Source organism: Calidris pugnax, unplaced genomic scaffold (assembly GCF_001431845.1).
Source record: "Calidris pugnax isolate Ruff unplaced genomic scaffold, ASM143184v1 scaffold25, whole genome shotgun sequence".
Lineage (NCBI taxonomy): Eukaryota > Metazoa > Chordata > Aves > Charadriiformes > Scolopacidae > Calidris > Calidris pugnax.
The window spans coordinates 2,699,724-2,718,596 of record NW_015090805.1 but is presented as its reverse complement, the minus strand read 5'-3'; the positions used below and the strand labels follow the sequence as shown (position 1 = coordinate 2,718,596).

Genomic DNA, 18,873 nt, shown 5'->3' with positions numbered 1-18,873 from the left:
TTTTCTTTTTCTGTTATTTACTGGCTTCCACAAGTTTGATGAAAAGACCTTCATGAGCAGCTACCCATTCAATGGAAAGTGGATGCCCTTCGGTGTTTCCTAAAATTGAACACTTTCACGAGTTGAAATTCCAGGAAATTACCGATTATCATTTTGATCTCTTTAGGATTAAACTCTAGGAGGTTTAACTAGTATAGCAAGATAAGAAAACAAATCCGAAGAAAGCATGTTTTAAAGAAGATTTAAAGCCTTCCAAAAACCAAGCCTTGGTAAGTTCAATGTAGAGTTGAATCTGACGCAGCAGAACCCCCTGCAACCCTTTCATGTATGTGAGATCTGTATCTTAATCTTCATTTTAGACAGTCCCAAATCAGACTGCTACCCTTCGTAGCATTTGAGGCAATTATTTTAAATAACTAATTTTAAGCTGATTTATTACATTTTTAACTCTGAACATTCATCATTCTGCAAACAGCTTAATGGGAGATGACCTATACCTTGACTTACGCATTTCACAAAGGTCCTCCTCTAAAACTGTCTGCCAATCACAGTATTTAAATCCTTTGAAGTTTACTTCTTGTTTTCCAGACATTTGGATTAAAAGTCCACATTGTATTTTGTTAATACGTTGGGTTCACAGCTGAGGTACCATAACTTTCGTAGGGAAAAAGTTGCTACTACAGCATTACATTTCTCATTTCTGTTCCCTTGAATAGCATCACCTAATTGGCTGTTTATCTGTAATAACAGAAATGGATGCTATTTTTTTTTGTAAAAAAATGTGTAAATTATACCAATACAAAGCACACACAGGTTTGTATTTACCACTGAGGTAAGCAAGCTGTACACAGCAGCTCTAACAAATGCCAGAGTTGTGAGGGAATGTAATGATGCTCATGACAGAGAAGCAGTTCATTTTACCCTCTTCAGCACACAACTGGTAGGACAACAATAATTAATTTCCTTTTTTCAGGGTTTTTCAAAGAAAAATGGTTCAGTTTCTAGTACGCCTGGCTGCCACAGACCAGGCCAACTTGCAGTTCAAGTGAATCTGAATGTGAATTTTGAAAGCAGAATCCACTACACGCTGCAGAATTCAAGTTTTCTTTTATTAGAATAGAAAAAGAGAGGTGAGAAACAACAGCAATAAAACTGGAACTTTGGATGCATTCTGACACAGAAGAGTTACGAAAAGCAACAAAGCTTTCCTCATAGTACTGCAATAACCTATATATTATCAATGAATAATGAGATGACAACTTTACTCCCTATATATGATAAATAGACAACATAACCTGGATCATTGTGGAAAGCCATTATCAACAAAATCCTACGGAAAGAAATTAAGTCTGCCTCATCTCTACCAGTTCACCTAAGATTATATTTGGGCAGCTAAAACCCAACATGCTTTCCCAAAAATTATTTTAGTTGGGTTACCTAGTTTGTGGAAAGGATTTTGTCAAAGGAACTTAAGCAGAGGTTTTTTCAGACAAGCCTATCTCCAACAACTCTTGCAGCATAAAAATATAGGAAGGACATAAGCAGTTGGTGTCATAGAGCTCTTCTACGCTTCATACTCAAGTATTTTAAGATCTTCAAGTAGTTCTTTTGCAAGTGCTTGCAGATCTGCATTGCGGCTCTTTGACAGTGCAATGATACGCTGGAATGGCAAAGTATCACGCATCTCAGAGGCTGACTTGGATAATACTTCTGGCTCCAGGATCACAGACTGGAGCAGCCGCAGAGCATGAAGACAAACTTCTGTATCCGGGTCTAAAAGTGGGGGAGGAAAAAACCCAGTGCTTATTAGAAGTGAGTCCAAAAAAGTAGCGTTAAAGCTCTACAGTGCCATTCCTCATGAGCCACCAGGCATTCAGGGAATAACTGAAGTTTCATAATTCACAGCTGGCATTTGGTGCTGGCTGGCTCTAAAAGGAACCTGAAAACACCACCTTTGCCCTCCTCGGCAGCATGTGCTCAGGAGTGTTTGGGAGTGAGAGACAACCAGGAACCTTTCTCTCATTGTTGAAATGTTGAAAGTGCTATAAATGAGGGAATTTATCAGCTTGAATTTATCCAGTCAGTAGCCAAGATGCACTGTTGGATGGGAACCAATTTAAGAGCAGAACAAGCTATAACCCATGACTCTTCAGTCTTAAAAAACAAACAGACCAACTAATCAAATCTGCAGTAAATCACTAGGCTTTTCTTTAAGTTCTTTTTATGCAAGCCTTCAGATTTCTTCAAAGCTCAATGAAATATTAATCTTTATAAAAGTTTCTGGTAACCATGTATCAACCTTCCAAGTGTTTAATTCAGTTTACACAAAATTGAAATGGGTACTGAAGCTAAGCATTGCTGCTTAGGAATGCGTCAGAGAAATGTAGCAAAGACCTTTGACTGACTTAAGCTAGGAAGACATATAATAACTCTACTGTTAAGAACACGGGATGCATTTTTAATTACTGAAACATTAGGAGCATTACATTTTAATCATTCACAACAGTCCATTTGCATGTAGTTGTTTATAGCTTTATCAAAAGCATCTGGTACAAAGTCCCGGTTTTGCACTTCTCTCTGCTGCATATTCCAAATGAAAATGTATAATATATTTTTATGGCTGAAGTAGTTATTTGTTCCACGTGCCATGCATTTCTTATGTGTTTGTCATTAGCATACCTAGTCTTCAGCAAGCTTTTGGTAAAGCGCTGTGCAGAAATGTTGAGAAAAATTAATGCAGATCACTTTGCACACAAAATCACCAGAGACCAAAATCTCACTGAAGGAGCATAAATGCAGTGCAGCGATAAACCACACTGTGCTGAGTTTGAAGGAAGCATTTGGTGGGCTGAACTAAGTTCTTTCCTTTCCTGGCTTACTTAATACCTAACACTGGAGACCTGAAAAAGGACTAAGAAAATTATTCATTAAAGCATAAGGGGAAATGTTGAAACCTCCGAGGGAAGAAAACAGAATGTGATCAACGGTGAAGAAGACTGTGGCTTAAGCATGAAACTGACTGTCAAGACAGGAATTTTTAAATAATTCCCACTAGCACATGGCTGAAGTACAATATTAAACACTGTGACATCTGACCTACACCACAAGCCAGGCACTATCTCCCTGTTCCTCAATTTTCCATCGTAAATGAGATATGTAGGTCTTTTCTACCATGCCTTCCTCCCTATTTACAGTGTAAACCTCTTAAGAAAGGAATTCTACTTCATCCTGGGAAACTAGCAGAGTGGGGTATAATCTGAAGACACAGAAATTGTCCAAAACCAAACAATAACATGCATTTTCTGACTTTTGGTGCAATGAGAGTCTTAGCTATTGGGCATACTGGACAACTTTAGACATTCAAATCAGCATTTAAAAAAACCCCAGTGATTAGTGCTGTACATGCCACAGAAGTGGCCATACCCTGAGCACAGCCACTTACATTGCTGCCACCTAGGCTGGAGGCTCTCAGGAGCCATCATCACCTCCAGCAGTACCTGCAGGTGCAATTTTCTGACTGATGAGCACTTGTAACTCATGGAGAAATGCTGCAACTCAGCCTCACAGGCAGCAACACTTTCTGTCGAATTTCTTGGGCAGCAACACCTCAGTGAATCCTTCTGAAAAAAACTTGGGTGCAAATTTCGGTTTTCAGATTTATTCTGACCTAATCAAAATATGACTAAAAGCCTTGAATTTGCCCTCCCATTCCTTCAATTTTTGTCTTCATGCCTGCCAGAGAGTTTTTTTTAATTCCTTCCCCCCCCCCCCAGATATAATGGTCAAACTCTGCACATACCACCTGCCTCCTTTCTCTGTACTTAGAATTATTCTATGTTTATTCAGCAGAAATAGCAGCAACAAGCCATAGCACAAATATGTATCAAGAAAGCTTTTGGGAGTGAAATCTATCTAATTCATTACAATCTTCCTCCGTGAATAGGAGGATATTTCTCCATGAAATAAAGCCATTAATGCTTTTAATGGCTTGCAGTACTGCTGGGAAGCTTCATGTATGTAAGATGTTTTAAATCCCTGGATGAAAAGTGCTTTGTTATTAATACTGTTAAAGGCATCTACATTACTATTATCTGCAAGTTTAAAGGCTGTAGAAAGTAAAGAATTGATCAGGGAAGAAACGTTAGCAGGGGAGCTAACAAAATTAGGATCTGTAGATCAGGAAATGATTTCCAGCTTGACGAGCAAGAACATTTTCCAGTAAGAGCAAAGAGGTTCTAGGAAGAATCTCCAACAGCAGCCAGGGAAGCTCAACGGCTTGAGTCACTCAAATGAAGAACAGATTAGGCAGCAAAGGAAGGAAATGATCCTACACCAGAAGACAACTTAATACGCATTTAACCTCTGATTGCCATTGTTTTGCATGTATTTTGAGACTCTTCGAGTTAAATAAATACATATGTCTTAAAATATACTCCCTTAGGATTACATGTGGTTTTGAGAATACTACTTATTACAGATAATCATGTTTTCTAAGAGGATTTTAAAAGAAAATACCCTAGGAGTCTTTCTCTTGTCTCTCCAGTATCATTAGGGATTTTTTTCTAAAAACCCCATCTAAAGAATACTCAGGAGAAACATAAAGAATCCTCATTATTCAGCATTATATTTATTTCAATAACTTCCAGATTTAGTAATTTCTATGCTAGCTGAATAACATTTTGTTTGTACAAGATCAAAAAACATCCTTTAGCTGTAATCAAATCACTGCATCATATCCTCCCCAACAACTAGCACACACATCTCTTCAACTAAAACTTCAAAACTGCAATCATTATTTCTGGGGAACGGGGAACTATCAAGCTGCTTGCCTCAGTGGGGGACCACAAGCGTAGCGTGAGCCTGCCACCATCATAAAAAGCTGAGGCTTTTTTAACAGGATATTGAAACTGCTGGCATTTGCTGACGTTCTGCTAGCTGCCAGCACCACCGTTTGATGTCACTGCCTTTCAGTCACTGACAAAAGCAACAGATAACGTGGACAGATTTTAGTCACATCTGTCATTAGCACCATGCTCGCAGATGAACTGTCCCCTACAGCAGGGTTCAAGTAATTGCATTACATCAGTGCTAAACAGCTTATCTACAATTGGCTCTGAGTTCTGTGAACTCAATTTACACGTGCCCATACCATTCCCTGGGCACCTGAACTCAAGATTTATTACCAGCAAGCTGTTTACAGCTATGTCCAAGTACAAAAGCAGTATTTCAAAAGCTTCCCACCGCTGTTGTAAATGTCATTCAATCCTGTTACTGTCTGATTCTAGCACAAAGGGGCGACCTGCCACTCCCACTTTTCCTTTTTTCAGTGTCCAGTTTTTTTTTCAGTTTTCCAGTATCTGCAACAGCAAAGAGTTTTCCGGACATTTTCATAACACTGATAGGTCTGAGGAGACAAGAAGTGTTGCAATAAAGACACCACGTGGGGAAGGAGCAGGGAAGAACAATGTGACAGACAACAAAAGACTGATATTTGCTGCTGCAATTCCTACGGATGCAAATGCACTTTCTCTCTGCAACATATTTGCCCCAGCTCCTGCAGAACAGCTCAGTTTGCCTCGGTCTCTTCCTTGGCCAGGTGATTGCTCTCGCTGTCAGACATGGAGCTCAGCTAACCAGAATTCCCCACTCTCCTACAGGCACACACTTGTCACACTTTTAACAAGGAAATCCTTGAGAGACTCAGAGGGTCCAGATGGAAGCAGCAATTTGGTCTCAATTTGCCTGACTGCTCCTCGGGGGCTGCGAGTGAAAAGGAGCTTGCCCAGACCATGGCTCTGCAGCTGGCAGGTTGGTGGTTGAGCTGTTAGATACCTGCTCCAGCTCCCATCAATCCTCACTTGGGTTTCTGAGAATTCCCACCATAGCTACTTGAAGGAGAGTAACAATCTAAGCACAAACCAACACTTTACAGCGACAGATGCATTTAGTAGAAGTAAGGTTTCTCACACCTATTTACAAAGGGAGAAACGCCGCGTTCCTCAGGAGAACATCAGTTTGCCTGAGCCTGCTGTTGGGCAGGGCAAGGACCTAGTCAAGAAACTCCTGCTCAGATGGCAAGGACAGCCACACCGTGCTCAGCTGATTCTCCATTGGGGCAAGTGTCATTTGCAGCAGCTGCTTAGGGAAGAGTGGAAAAGGGCAAGCTGTGGACTTCCCCTGTTGCTGTTGGGCAGGGCAAGGACCTAGTCAAGAAACTCCTGCTCAGATGGCAAGGACAGCCACACCGTGCTCAGCTGATTCTCCATTGGGGCAAGTGTCATTTGCAGCAGCTGCTTAGGGAAGAGTGGAAAAGGGCAAGCTTTCAGTGGACTTCCCCTGGCCACTCTTCCAGCCCCTCAGCTAACTGTGGCCCAGGGACTTTCTGCATCAGAGCTGACATCTTTGCATTTAAGAACATGGATACGGTCTTAAAGGGCAAGGGCAATACCCCTCTGAAGATTAGTTTCACAGTCTGAAGAGAAGGCAACTGCTGAGCACTTGAAAGAGTGGTAACTGAGGTTTTGATTTACGAACCAAAATTTGTTTTAATACAGGCGTTAGTTTATAAATAGGGGGCTTCTGTTTGTCCAGATGTCTTTGAAATAACATACTGCCATGCAAATAGCCTGAACTTTCAAAAACTCTCACAGCCACAACCAATTCAAACAGAAAAGCAAGGCATTAGAAACCTTAAGAGTTAGTCATGAAAAGCAAATATTGAAGGTTGCAGGCGGCATTAGCAAAATGAGAATGTGCTTCATACAGGCATTTATAATAGAGACCGTCATTTGCAAAGAATTTGGATAAACAAGGTTAGATTTCCGTGTGGAACTGTGGTGGAGGAAACTGAAGGGCAAGATCTAAAATTAGTCATACTTCTTGTGTTGTCTTTTGTTTAATGAAGTACCTGGAGCAATTTCCCAGCTATAGATAAGAAATATCAGTAACATAGTCTCTCTGAATTCCACACTTTCATGTATCCAAGGAGAGCAACCTATTGCATTCAAAGAAAAGTGGGGGAAACCGAAATAAAGACACAGCATAGAAAAAAAAAACCACACAACCAAAAACCCAGAGAAGAGCCTAGACCCATTTTCCCCAGCACCCGTTTGCTGGCAGATGTTTTATATGATCAAAAATTAAAAACCTAAATCTAGTCTTTATTATTAATACCTAAGCTGACTGCATCTTCTTGTTCTTCAAAAGATCCTTGGCAGAAAAAAGTCCCAGTCTATCTCTTTGAGAATTACAGAATGAAAGTCTTACTGCATCTGTAGATATAAAGCACCAGCAAAAATATTGACAAAGCTCAGGTGGATTTCTACCCAAAGTTACATAACTTTTTTTCCTATTACTGAGGATGAGGCTTCTTTAAATCTGAAATTTATGTGAAACCCTTAGCCAAGACATCAACACAGGGTTAGCAGCTGATGGAGAAAACTAAAGCTGCCTATTTTCTCCAAGATGGGAGCAGCTGCTCTGCAAACAAATGGTGCTCCACAAGAGACCTCTACTGATCCCACAAGCTGCTCCACAGCCAGAAACCTGAGTCATCATCCATGTGTTTTATGCTGGCATCAAGCTGGGAAGGTAGAGGTAGGCACAGCTGATACAACAAAATATAACAGCTAGGTAAGCTATCAGGGTATCTTCTTCAGTGATCAGTGTCACTTATTAAATGGTGCCCACCTTTTGGACACCGTTTTAAAAGGCAGGGGGGGAAAAAAAAAGAAAATAAGAGCTCAGGTCTAAAACTACAGAGATCTGTATTACCTTCAAAAATGTGCCAAACATTTGTTTTCCTCCTAGTATCAGCATAGCCTCCAGCAGAATGAGCTATTAAGAATTCTTGTTAAGGAGTGTGAAGTTCCAAATTTTCAAAAGACATGATGAACCCAATTTTCTGTTAACATTCTTACTCCACTAGAAATTTTATTAACTTTTTCCTCCTTTCTCTTCCAGTCCATGTATTCAATGTCAAGGCATATTTTTCTCTCTTCAAAAAGCCTGCTAGACAACCTGAATCAAATCCCTCTTTGCTTCGTATATAACAAAGCGCAACAGAGAAAATCAGGTTAATTATTTGCTCTCTTCACTTAATGGGAAAGACACTCTGCTTCAGGGGACACGACTGGGCAGAGGCTGAGCATTCAGAAAAGGAATTTGAGGGATTCATCAGTTGCGTACAAGCCAGTGGGAGAAAAATGGCCTTGATGTACAGGCTGAGGTCACAGACACTTGTAGATTGATGATGGAAAAGCAAACAGGATGATTCTCTGAAAATAAATTAAAAAAAAAAAGTAAGCAAACAGGATGATTCTCTGAAAATAAATAAAAAAAGCCAGGATGATTTCTGGGGCCTCTCTTAGTGGGAATGCTGATAAAAGCTTACAGAACTGTGGAAAGCTGAATCATCTCATAAGCCTTAATCAAAACACTCTTTGAAGAAGCTTCCTGCAGGAAGGCAGCATATACAGGATACCCTGCCAGCAGAGTGTAGTGCTCTATTCTATTGCATGGAAAAAACTGTTAAGACCTTATGCTGTAGCAGCTCCAGGTGTTTATAAGCTGAATCATGGCTAGCAGAAGCTGAAGACGCTGGCCATGGAAACAGGAGAGGAGCAAGAGTGGGAGGAAGCTACCAAGTTTTGCAAGTTGAAACACTTAGAAATAGACTAAATGTAGAGAAAACTACAGAGATCTCATACAAAATGTTGGGAACAAGAACAGGTCTTGGATCTGATCTCTCATCTGATATACAAACTAGTCAGCTCTCTCCCTTGACAGTAAGAATTCCTCCGAAGACAGAAAACTGAACCAGCAGACATGGTTTATCTCAAAATCTTCCTCCTCTGCTGTAACTGGAGAATGTAACAAAAAGTGAAGGAATTAGCCATGCCTGTCCTTCCTTCTACAACCCAGCCATACAAAATTAACACTTTCAAAATGCAGAGTAGCCTTTCCATTTCTTATTTCCATTAGTGCCTGCAAATCAATTATAGCTGTGCCCCATTTCATCCTCTTATATGACCTAGGAGCTTTCTTCAAACAACAGACTGCATCAAACAATTAGCCTCTTTATCACATTTAGAAGGGCACATTCTAACTCATAGGTAGGGCTTTCAGGGTGTTTTGGTATTTATTTTTTTTTGGCTAGAACAACAGTTTATGTATATACGAGTCAAATATAAAGTAAAAGGAAAATCTGGACTAACGTATGTTAAATTTCTAAGCATGGCAGAACAAAGGACCGTGTATTCAGAGTTGTGTGAGAATACAATTTTTCTCAAACTATATTAAAAGAACTACAAAACTGGTGTTTTCCAACAGTCTTACTAGGATTACTTAATTTTCTGGGATTTCAGAAGAGAGAGCCTATGGCACTGCAAAGCAGGAAATTACTTGGTGAAAAGCATGAGTACCTACATTTTCTGTAAAACAGTTGAGGGAACTATGAGCAATACAAGCAGCTTCCAGCTTCCCAGCCCAAATCAAAGCTTTTCTAAAATTTCAGTATCGAATTAATTCCTTGAAAAAAGCAGATGCAACCTCCCTCACTGCAGCTGCTGTTAGCATTTACTAGTTGTGTTTTAGCAGGGTTTCGCATAGCAGCCCAGAGCGCCGGGATGACTAACCTCCCCAGCCCTATGAACTGCCTGCCAACATCTCCTCACGGAGAAGCCACAAGAACTTGAGAAAGCCAAGACAGAGCAACTCTAGGAGCAGTTCACAGCCAGGACAGCGTCACAGCTCTGTCCTTACTGCTGTCCTCGCTGTCCCCTACAAGCTGTACACACAGCTGCCAGCCAAGTCCAACACACACGGGCAACGTCAATCTCTGCTGGCTCCTACGCAGGGATTTGAAGCCTCCGAAAGAGCAGAGCCTTGATGTCACTCCCGCACCTGACAGTGGCAACAAAAGTCCTTGATGCCCTTGAAGTCCTGCACTGGCCCAAAGGCAAAGCTGGGAATAGTACTCAAGCCCAAATCCTATTAGGGCACAAGGCTTCTCTTCAGCTGTAGAAGGCGTCACTTTGGTCATGGGTCGGTGTAATTACAGAGGTTGGCTTCTTTCCCCAAAACGCGTCAGAACAGTGTTCCATCTTCTCTTGCGAAATGGTAGTTTCCCCTCAGGGTTTATTTTAAAGTTGGTATGTGAAAATACAGGTGGCTCCTTTTAATCCACTTCATCAAATTTCTCCATCCCCTATTTTTAATTCTACCATCCATAAATTTTATATTAATGGAATATTACATACAGTGCCAAAAGTGTTGTGGGAAACGCACAGCTCCTCCCTCTAGCTATTTGTCCTTTTTGTTTACTTTCAATCTGACAAAAGGTGTACATACTCAGGTTACAGATATATATTTGTGTTATTTGCAACAACTATTGCCAATCTACAATCCCCAAAGTCAAAATTTACAAGATTCTTAGAGCAACTTACCGTTCAATAGCCACCAAAGCAACGGAAAAAATCCTGGATTTTCACTGATGTACTTCAAGCCTTTCAAGTTGATACTCACGTTGTAAAGTGACATTAGCATTAGCCTAGAATTGAAATAAAAAAAGATCACAGAATCATAGAATGGCTTAGGTTGGAAGGCCCCTTAAAGATCACCTTGTTCCAACCCCCCTGCCACGGGCAGGAACACCTCCCACTAGACCAGGTTGCTCAAAGCCCCATCCAGTCTGGCCTTGAACACCTCCAGGGATGGGGCATCCACAGTTTCTCTGAGCAACCTGTTCCAGTGTTTCACCAGCCTCACAGGAAAGAATTTCTTCCTAATATCTAATCTAAATCTCCCCTCTTTCAGTTTAAAACCGTTACCTCTTGTCCTATCACTCCACTCCCTGATAAAGAGTCCCTCCCCATCTCTCCTGTAGACGCCCATTATGTATGGAAAGGTCACTAATATGGTAGATGATATCATAGAGGATATGATCTCCCTTGATTTCTTTGCATGTTTTCGCACCTTTTGCTATTTATGCCAAGCATGTACTGATACAGAAGCCTACTCTAATAATTTATATTTGGATAAAAGAGACAAGTCTCAAATTACATATAAGCAATGTTGTGCAAAACCTTTTTTCTACTGCTAAATCGCATATTTCAAATATGTGAAATATATCTGAAAAATATCCCATGCAAGAGTAAGAAAGTCTCATCAAACTCCACTAGATTCATTACAGGAGATGTGCAAAATCGGCTTTACGTGACCACACAACCCATAAAATCGAGCTTTCATAGTGACAATCCCCCACTGGGCAGACGATCATCTCAAATAAGCTGTTTGTCCTGACAAATAATAGGGCTGCTTGGAAACACAGAAAGCAAGACTTGCATTCCAAGTACTAGACAAGCCAAAGGAAGCCTCTGCTCCATCAGTTGTGCAACACCAGACTTTCCACCAGCCTTTCTGGACAGCTGACCCTCCGGTCAGCTGAAACACAGACACATTGCCTGTGCCATCCTCTTCCGTGTATCCTCCTGCAAAGGGGAACAGATGCAATACACAGCCAGTGTACAGCAAACACTAATACAGCCTCTCTCGCTGGCAGGGGAAGGTACTACAGAAACATTTGGAAGAAGGAGACAGGCCTGAAGGAAGGAAAAGGGAAATATTAGTAGTCCCAGCTCAGCTTACACACTCCTCCCTAAGCTAGATTTGTCCCTTCTGCTGTGGGTGCAAGGCAGAGAACCAGCCTGCTCTCCAGCCCCCTGCACTCAGGCATCTGGGCTATCGAGTGAGACCCTGCTGTGGGAAAAAACAACTGCTTCTCTCCTAAAATGTCGTCATGGACTTTCCTATTTACTCTGCCTTCAGGAACTCAGATTGATTATGTTCAATGTACACATGGAATATTTTTTTTTTTTAAGTCAATAACCCTGGAATTCAATTTGGCTGTAATCTGTGCTCTTGTCTTAGTGTAGGTCAACACCGGGATAACATAGACCAAATGATACTCTCACCCACATCTCTTCAAAACTATTCAAAACAAAATTTGTGCCCACTCAAAACCATATTTTATTTTATTTTTCCAGAAGGTGATTTCTTTAGGGCTTTTATTATGGTCATCGATGTTGAAGGAGGACAGAACCCATATCCTGTCTTCCAGGTAACAGAAAATGTTTATGACCTGGCAGCTAGAAAACATTTCCTTAATTGAGCATTGAAAAAAACCTAAGGTGACATCTCTGACAAACCAAAACCAAGACTGACCCTTGCATGTCAGTGTATAAACAACAAAATAAAAACACACATACTAAGTATATGTTCATCTCAGCCACATTTTCAAAAGCTTCCAAACCCAGGATTTCCTCATTTATCAGCCTCCTAAAATAAAGTTCATTAGTCATTTTGGGGCTGCATACATCACGGGTTATAAATTAAACCAACATCTCAACTTTTCTAGAGAGAAAAACAGGTAGGCTAAAGAAGGCTCTACATTTGAAAAGGACTATTCTAGCCTGCCCATTCCACCAGCTCCTCCCAGGGCGGCTCATGCTGAAGTCACTGTGAACATGAAAAGCTTCACTATAATCAGTACCTTGCAAAATCTGATACCCACCAAGGAAAGTGGGTTCCACTACAGGTAACCCCTCAGCCTTAGCTGTGACAGAGCTGAGGCCATGCTGTAAGGTAGGGGAAATGGCAGTTTGGCCTCTTTATGCAGATAAAGTGCCTAGGTCAAAATTTACTTTTAGCTGCTTTTGACTGGCAGACAAGTATGGTAACTTGGAGCTCAAAAAGAGCGTCCCTTCCAAAGCTATCCAGAACAGTCACTAGTACTCTATGCAGAGCATTTCGTTGGGATTAAGTCTTCCGCAGTCTCTGCTGAACTAAATTCTGCTTTCAAGCATTTGATGTTACACTGTCTTCCACATTGCTGATACAAGTTTTTATGAGTTTAGTGGATAAAACTCTTTTTCAGCTAGGCACAGTCTCAGTGGGTTTAATGCGAATTATTTCAATTTCCCTCTTGCAGCAGGAATGGGACCTGATGGTCAAAAGCAGAAAACATCCAGAAAGAAAAAAGCCCCACTGACATTAGCAAGTCAAACTAATGCTTTGCCTCTTAGAAAATCAGATCACTGCTGTACTATGAACTTCAACCCAAGAGATCCCTATGTGCCTGGAAAAAGACCTATACCATACTTCGGAGTCAGAAGTTGTCTTACAAACAAATTCTTTCACCCTTCTAGCAATCTTCTCCTATCCTGGCTTTTATGCAGATCATCTTTACAGCTGTGGAGCAGCCGCAGGGAGAAGGCATCAATGCACTTTATGATGCGCTGTGATGGGTGCCATTACTTTTATTTCTTTCCAAAGATGGTAACATGCAAGTCAATTTGCTGGACAATGGAATGGGAAGATGAACGAGCAGAGCTCCTGTAAGATTTATGGAACGTGTCATCATACCAACTCACACCAGGGTGCTGGGTTTCAAACGAAACCAGCTTGGCATCTCCTATCTTGCATGACTGCTATAAACCTGCATGTCACTGCACTGCCACCATTTCCAAACCAAAGGGAAATAACATTATTCCATATGGACTTCACACCTCACATCCTATTCTCCAACAGGTTCTCATGGCTTAAGTTGCAGAACTCAAAGTGCAGCTTGTAAAGCCCAAACGCTTCTTTCCGTGCAGCCTCTGCAGCTCTTAATTGGCTTCCAGAGCCCAAGCCCAAAGCCCCAGAATGAAAATTATCAATAAAACAGTATCTTCTAATGGAAAGTGTTAACATTTCTTGACAACGTCTTCCATCCTTAATCTGTTTGACATTTGCAGTTAGAAGTAAAGTGACGTAAAAAGATACTGCTAATGTTTGTATTTTTATTTCACCTGTTTGCTTTGTGCAGACAAAAGGGCCTGGTGATGGTAATCCAGAAAAGTGCTGTGGTTTTGGAGTGTCACAAGAAGATATAACCCACCCCACAAGCCAATGTAGTAAAATATTATTACTAATTAAACACACTCAGCTCAGTACATCATCAAAGCATTTCCAAGCCCTTTATACCACCTTAACCTCTAGTACTTGCACATTCTAATAAGAAATTTTTTTGCAATAATTATTGCAAAAATGCTTATTGAAGCAGACCTGACACACACAATTACTTAATAAACAACACTTTCTGGGTTTTTTTAATGTGGAGGGCTTTTTAATTGAGCACTTCATAGACTTCCTATTTAGGCAAGCAAAACTTAATTACCATCTTATACTACTATATCTGTCAATGCTTTCTTTAAAATCTAGAACTAAAAGCACAGCTAAAGCCCCTTCTTGTCTGCTTAATACATGAAATTAGTACATAAAATGTGCTAGTATGTACTAAAGTATGTATTTTTACTGCCTACTTTCACCTGCAACATAAGTTGAAGATTCCTAACAATTTAATTATAGGTACAAACAATTGTGTAAATGTTTATTGACTGCCTAACAATTACAAATGTTGAACAAACCCTGTACCAATGAGAAGAAAACCTCAAGTCTTCACACCACTGTTATTTCAGAAAGGCAGACACCCATGAGATTTAAGTTCCAGCACTCACATAGAATGCCTTGGATATACTTATTACATACTCATGGACTACAATGGATATTGTAGCAGTGCTGGAATAAATGACAGCTTTTCCCTGTAAAATTTGTATTTATACACCAGTACAAGTAAAACACAGGATTGCTGGAACTAGAAGATGAAAACAAACTCCTACCTTTATCAGCTGACTTTCTTTTATACTGCTGTGAGTAGAATTAGACCCACAGTTTTCCCTGATCTCTCACTCAATAAAGAAAAATATTTTTGAAAATAAAAGCTATAAAAGAATTGCAAAACCTCAAAACCGAGCAAAGAACAAACATATCCTCAAAAATAACAAGCCAAATTTTTTATTTAGGTGATTAAATTTTAAGTTGATTATGTCCTTTCATGTAATACCACTGTGATGTTTTGAGAAAAAACACATTGCTTATCCAAAATAAGGTACAGACATTTTCATCCATGAGGTATAGTTTTAAAACTGTCTGTGTGCATGTATATAAGTATGCGTGTAAACATTATTTATAATGACTCCAGAGTATGTCTATACATAACTTTGAAATTTCCTATGATTTCTGTTAACTATCATATCCTTATCTCACAATTGTCTTTCATGTTGTACTGCCTTATGTTCCTTACGGGAGGGAGAAAAGGGAGTTCTTCTGATACATCTGCTTATAAGAACATTGATTACTTAATTTTTTGAAAAACAAACAAACCAACCCACCTCTAAATCCCTTCTTTGCTGGGCTGGGAGAGTGGGAAATCCCCAAAAAGGACAGGAAAGAGATCCAGTGTTAGTAACAGGTTTTAAGAACTGAATAGTGACAAGACATGCAGGGAGCTCATAGACAAAAAGGAAACCTGACCACAGAGATGAAAGACAAACACAGGGGAAACATTTTGCACTACAACATTTGAGCAAATTAGGATCCCTTGTTCCATGACAAGGCCATGAAGAAATCTCCATTCTGGCATTTGCTCTACTGTCATAATACAGCAATTTCTTTATCAAGTGGAAAGTTCAAAGTAAGAAAAAAAAACCACAATGTTTTCTGATGTTCCACAGAACCAACTATCACTGCACTGAATTCAAGTTATTGTAACATATGCTTAACATTTCTCACTTATCAAATACCTTGTGCAACCTCTTTTTTTTAGGCTTCAGTCAATTTGTTAGCCTAAGAGGCTGGTCCCTGAATCCTTAGCCACTTCATGGCATTGTTTTATGTATATTTTATCAGTATTGCTGTATGGCAGCCAAGTTTGTATCACCATGTGTAATTCTTCCGCAAAGCAGTCAGATTTTCAAATGTAATTAAAAAAAAACACCCAAAACATCAATTCAAAAGAAAGGCCTCAAATCAAATTACATGGTCTAATTACATTAATGCAATCTTAAATGATTAAAAAAAAAAAAAAAAAAAATCATCTATCTGGATGCATAGAAACACATTTGCTTGAAATTCAGAGTATGTGTTCAGGAACACTTTCCTCCTCTCCCTTCTCTCAAATTAAAGTGCTCTCTTGTGGTTTGGTTTTTTTTTTCCTGTACAGAATTTGGAACAGTGTAGGTCCTCTTTTCATGTTTGGGTGGTTTTTTTGTTTGTTATATACATGAAAGCAAAAATTATCCTTTCATTCTTAAGCTAAAATTCTCATAGAAGTCTTTTAGTTGGGGCTTTACACAGAACCACCCCCTGTTTGCAAGAAGGAACAGGGAAAGGCACGCATCTTCAGAGGGCAACTGGCTCCCCCTGACACAAGGGCTGAGATCATCAGACAGCACCATCTCCTTCCACCGACTGTGGGAAGGAGCCCAGACAGCAGATACTTGACATCTGGCTTTCTGATAGCTGAGGTTAGGTGAGATAAAACCCATCCAGAGTTAAGCCGGAGCCCGATGTCCCGCCTGTCACGTACAACCTGCCTACATGCGTGCCATGGACACAGTCGAGTTACGGTGGCTTCCAGGGTTGCCGTTTGTCAGCTGAGCTGTGACAGCCAGCTTGGGTATGAATTCTTTTTGGGGGGGTGTGTCCCATTTATGAAAAAAAAACCAAAAAACAAAAAACCACCACACTGGTTTAAGCCATTTTCATGAACCAACTAACCAGGCGTACGGGTCAAGTGCCCACAGCTTAGCAGATGAGCAAGTACTCATCAAGCCACAGTGATTTCCTTGGTCAAGGCCATGTATCCTCAGCTTGTAACAGCTCTGAGAAAAAGGCAAAGACAATAGTTTATTTAATCTCTTGATCAGCTGAAAGTTCAACTCTTCCAGCATGTGAACTACCTAACATGGCCTTTTCTTTACAACACTGTATCACAAGGTCCCTTTACAGGCATTACCTTGTACAAATACAAGCGCATGGTGCTTCTGGCTACTAAGTAGCATCAACTAATTTAATTTTTGCTCTTAGCTCACTTTCTTCACTAAGCAAACATAGCATTTTACAGTCTTCATATTGGAAGGGAATAAATAGGAGACCACATTTCCCACATCTTCTGCTTTAAAACTTGACCTCACGCCTTCCTTATCTGACCCTCAACTCACAAGCCCCTCCTAAGGTAAAAGAGTGCATCCCTGCTCATCTCTACAAGTATTATGGTGCTTGAGAGACTTCCAAAGACACAAAACCTGGATAAAGCCAGCCTCAATATAGCTGAGGTCAATATATCTGCAGGGAATGCTACTGTGAAATACGTTTCCAAAAATTATGTTTCCTCTTCAGAACAGGAAATAATGGAAGGGTGTGAAAACTACTGTCATCACTGTGACCTACATTACAAGATAGTGCATTTCATTTAAAAGGAAAAAAAAAAAAAGTCCTCATACACTTTAAATTTGGTGCAGAATCCTGGCTTCATGTCTCCCAGGAGGTGCATCATTGTGTCCAGTAGTTCACGGCTTGAACTAACCAGGAACTCACGGCCACATGCCAGAGCAGCCACATCTGTGAAAGAACACAAAACATCCAAATAAAAATCACGTTTCAAACAAAAGTTTACGCTAATTATCAGGACCACTAAAAAGATATGTCAGCTGTGAAGAATGAACTATGGCATCTATATAAACTTCAAAATATATTCACCTACAGAGCAAATACTGAAGCAGCAAATTAAACTGGTCAAACTCCTTCATAATTCTGCTTTGGTAATTAAAATGTTTATTTAGTGGCCAGTATCCTAATAGTAACACACTGAATTACGAAACAAAAGGCTGGATTCATCCACAAATAACATGGGACTGAAGCAAAGCTGACCATTATAGGTCCCACTTCAAAGAAAAGAGATTGCAGATTGTTTTACAGTTACTCAATCCATTATACCTGGCACATTACACAACCAAAACTCTTGTGGACATCTACTCAAAAGCTCTTTTCCTACCTCTCTGCAAGCTCATTACTCATGCGCTAACCAAAAGGCAAAAAGATTTCCAAAGACCACGGCTCAAAACCAGACTTTCCTTCAGTGTTTTCCCTATGAAAAATTTCCCTTCTTTATCCTTATGTGCAAGGGGTATCTTCCAGCAAACCAAGCCTCCTCCAAACAAGCGAAGCACGGTGTATGTAACTACTGGAAGAACCTGGATCCCTGGCCTCCCCTTCAGGGCAAGTTTGGGGATCTGCAGCACGATACAGTTCTTCCCCTTCCATGCTCAGGTTCTCTCTCCTGTGCACATACACCATGATGCCTTTTTTAACCTCAGAATAAGCAGAAGTAGAAGCTTGGACACAGCTTATAATTAAAGACTGTTATTGCAGTGTTTGTACACACAGGACTGTGTTAAGCCTGCACTGAGAACTACTGTTCTGGTGTTTTCGAACTTCTGAATACTTGGCACTTGATGACCACCTCCTCAGTGTTCTTTTAATAACGCTTTCTAGCGTAATACTACTTTACAGCATAACTAGGATAATTAAACTGGTACCTTCTACATCAATCATGTGGACATCACTCAAAGGACTCATCCTTTATCCCACGAGTTTCAGCAACCTCCCAAATTACAGAGACAAAGAGAGAAGTCTTGGTAATATCAACTTCACTCGAAAAAATTGCATTAGTTTCAGTGAAGCAAGATGTCTTTCCATCATCCTGATTCCTCCACGGGCAGAACCCCAACACCCCTCACGCTCCACCTTTAAACATGTCCTTTGTTCAGACTTTCCTTTTGCTATGCTTTTTTTGTTCTTTTTTTTTAAATGAAGCAACTGGAGAACTGGATTCCACCTTGGTAGCAGTGGCACAACACATCACATACTGTTTTTTATTACCATGTTTAATGGTACCTGTTAATGCAATATTCACTTATTTGTATGTTTCAT

The 18,873-nt window shown here is 40.2% G+C and overlaps 1 protein-coding gene across 4 annotated transcripts in view; it reads right to left on the bottom strand.

Moving 5' to 3' along the window:
• The window catches only part of HSF2BP (heat shock transcription factor 2 binding protein), a 53,317-nt gene that overhangs the window by 15,081 nt on the left and 19,363 nt on the right, over positions 1-18,873 (bottom strand). For 2 of the 4 annotated variants that reach the window (XM_014938041.1, XM_014938042.1), the window contains 4 exons: positions 17,385-17,502; positions 10,446-10,549; positions 6,908-6,994; positions 1,089-1,773 (listed from right to left, as the gene is read on the bottom strand). In XM_014938041.1, the coding sequence (XP_014793527.1) occupies positions 1,565-1,773; positions 6,908-6,994; positions 10,446-10,549; positions 17,385-17,502 (518 nt within the window). In that variant the 3' untranslated portion in view covers positions 1,089-1,564. Of the gene's footprint in view, positions 1-1,088; positions 1,774-6,907; positions 6,995-10,445; positions 10,550-17,384; positions 17,503-18,873 lie in introns of those variants that run through there. The other 2 variants (XM_014938044.1, XM_014938043.1) reach the window with 1 other exon arrangement.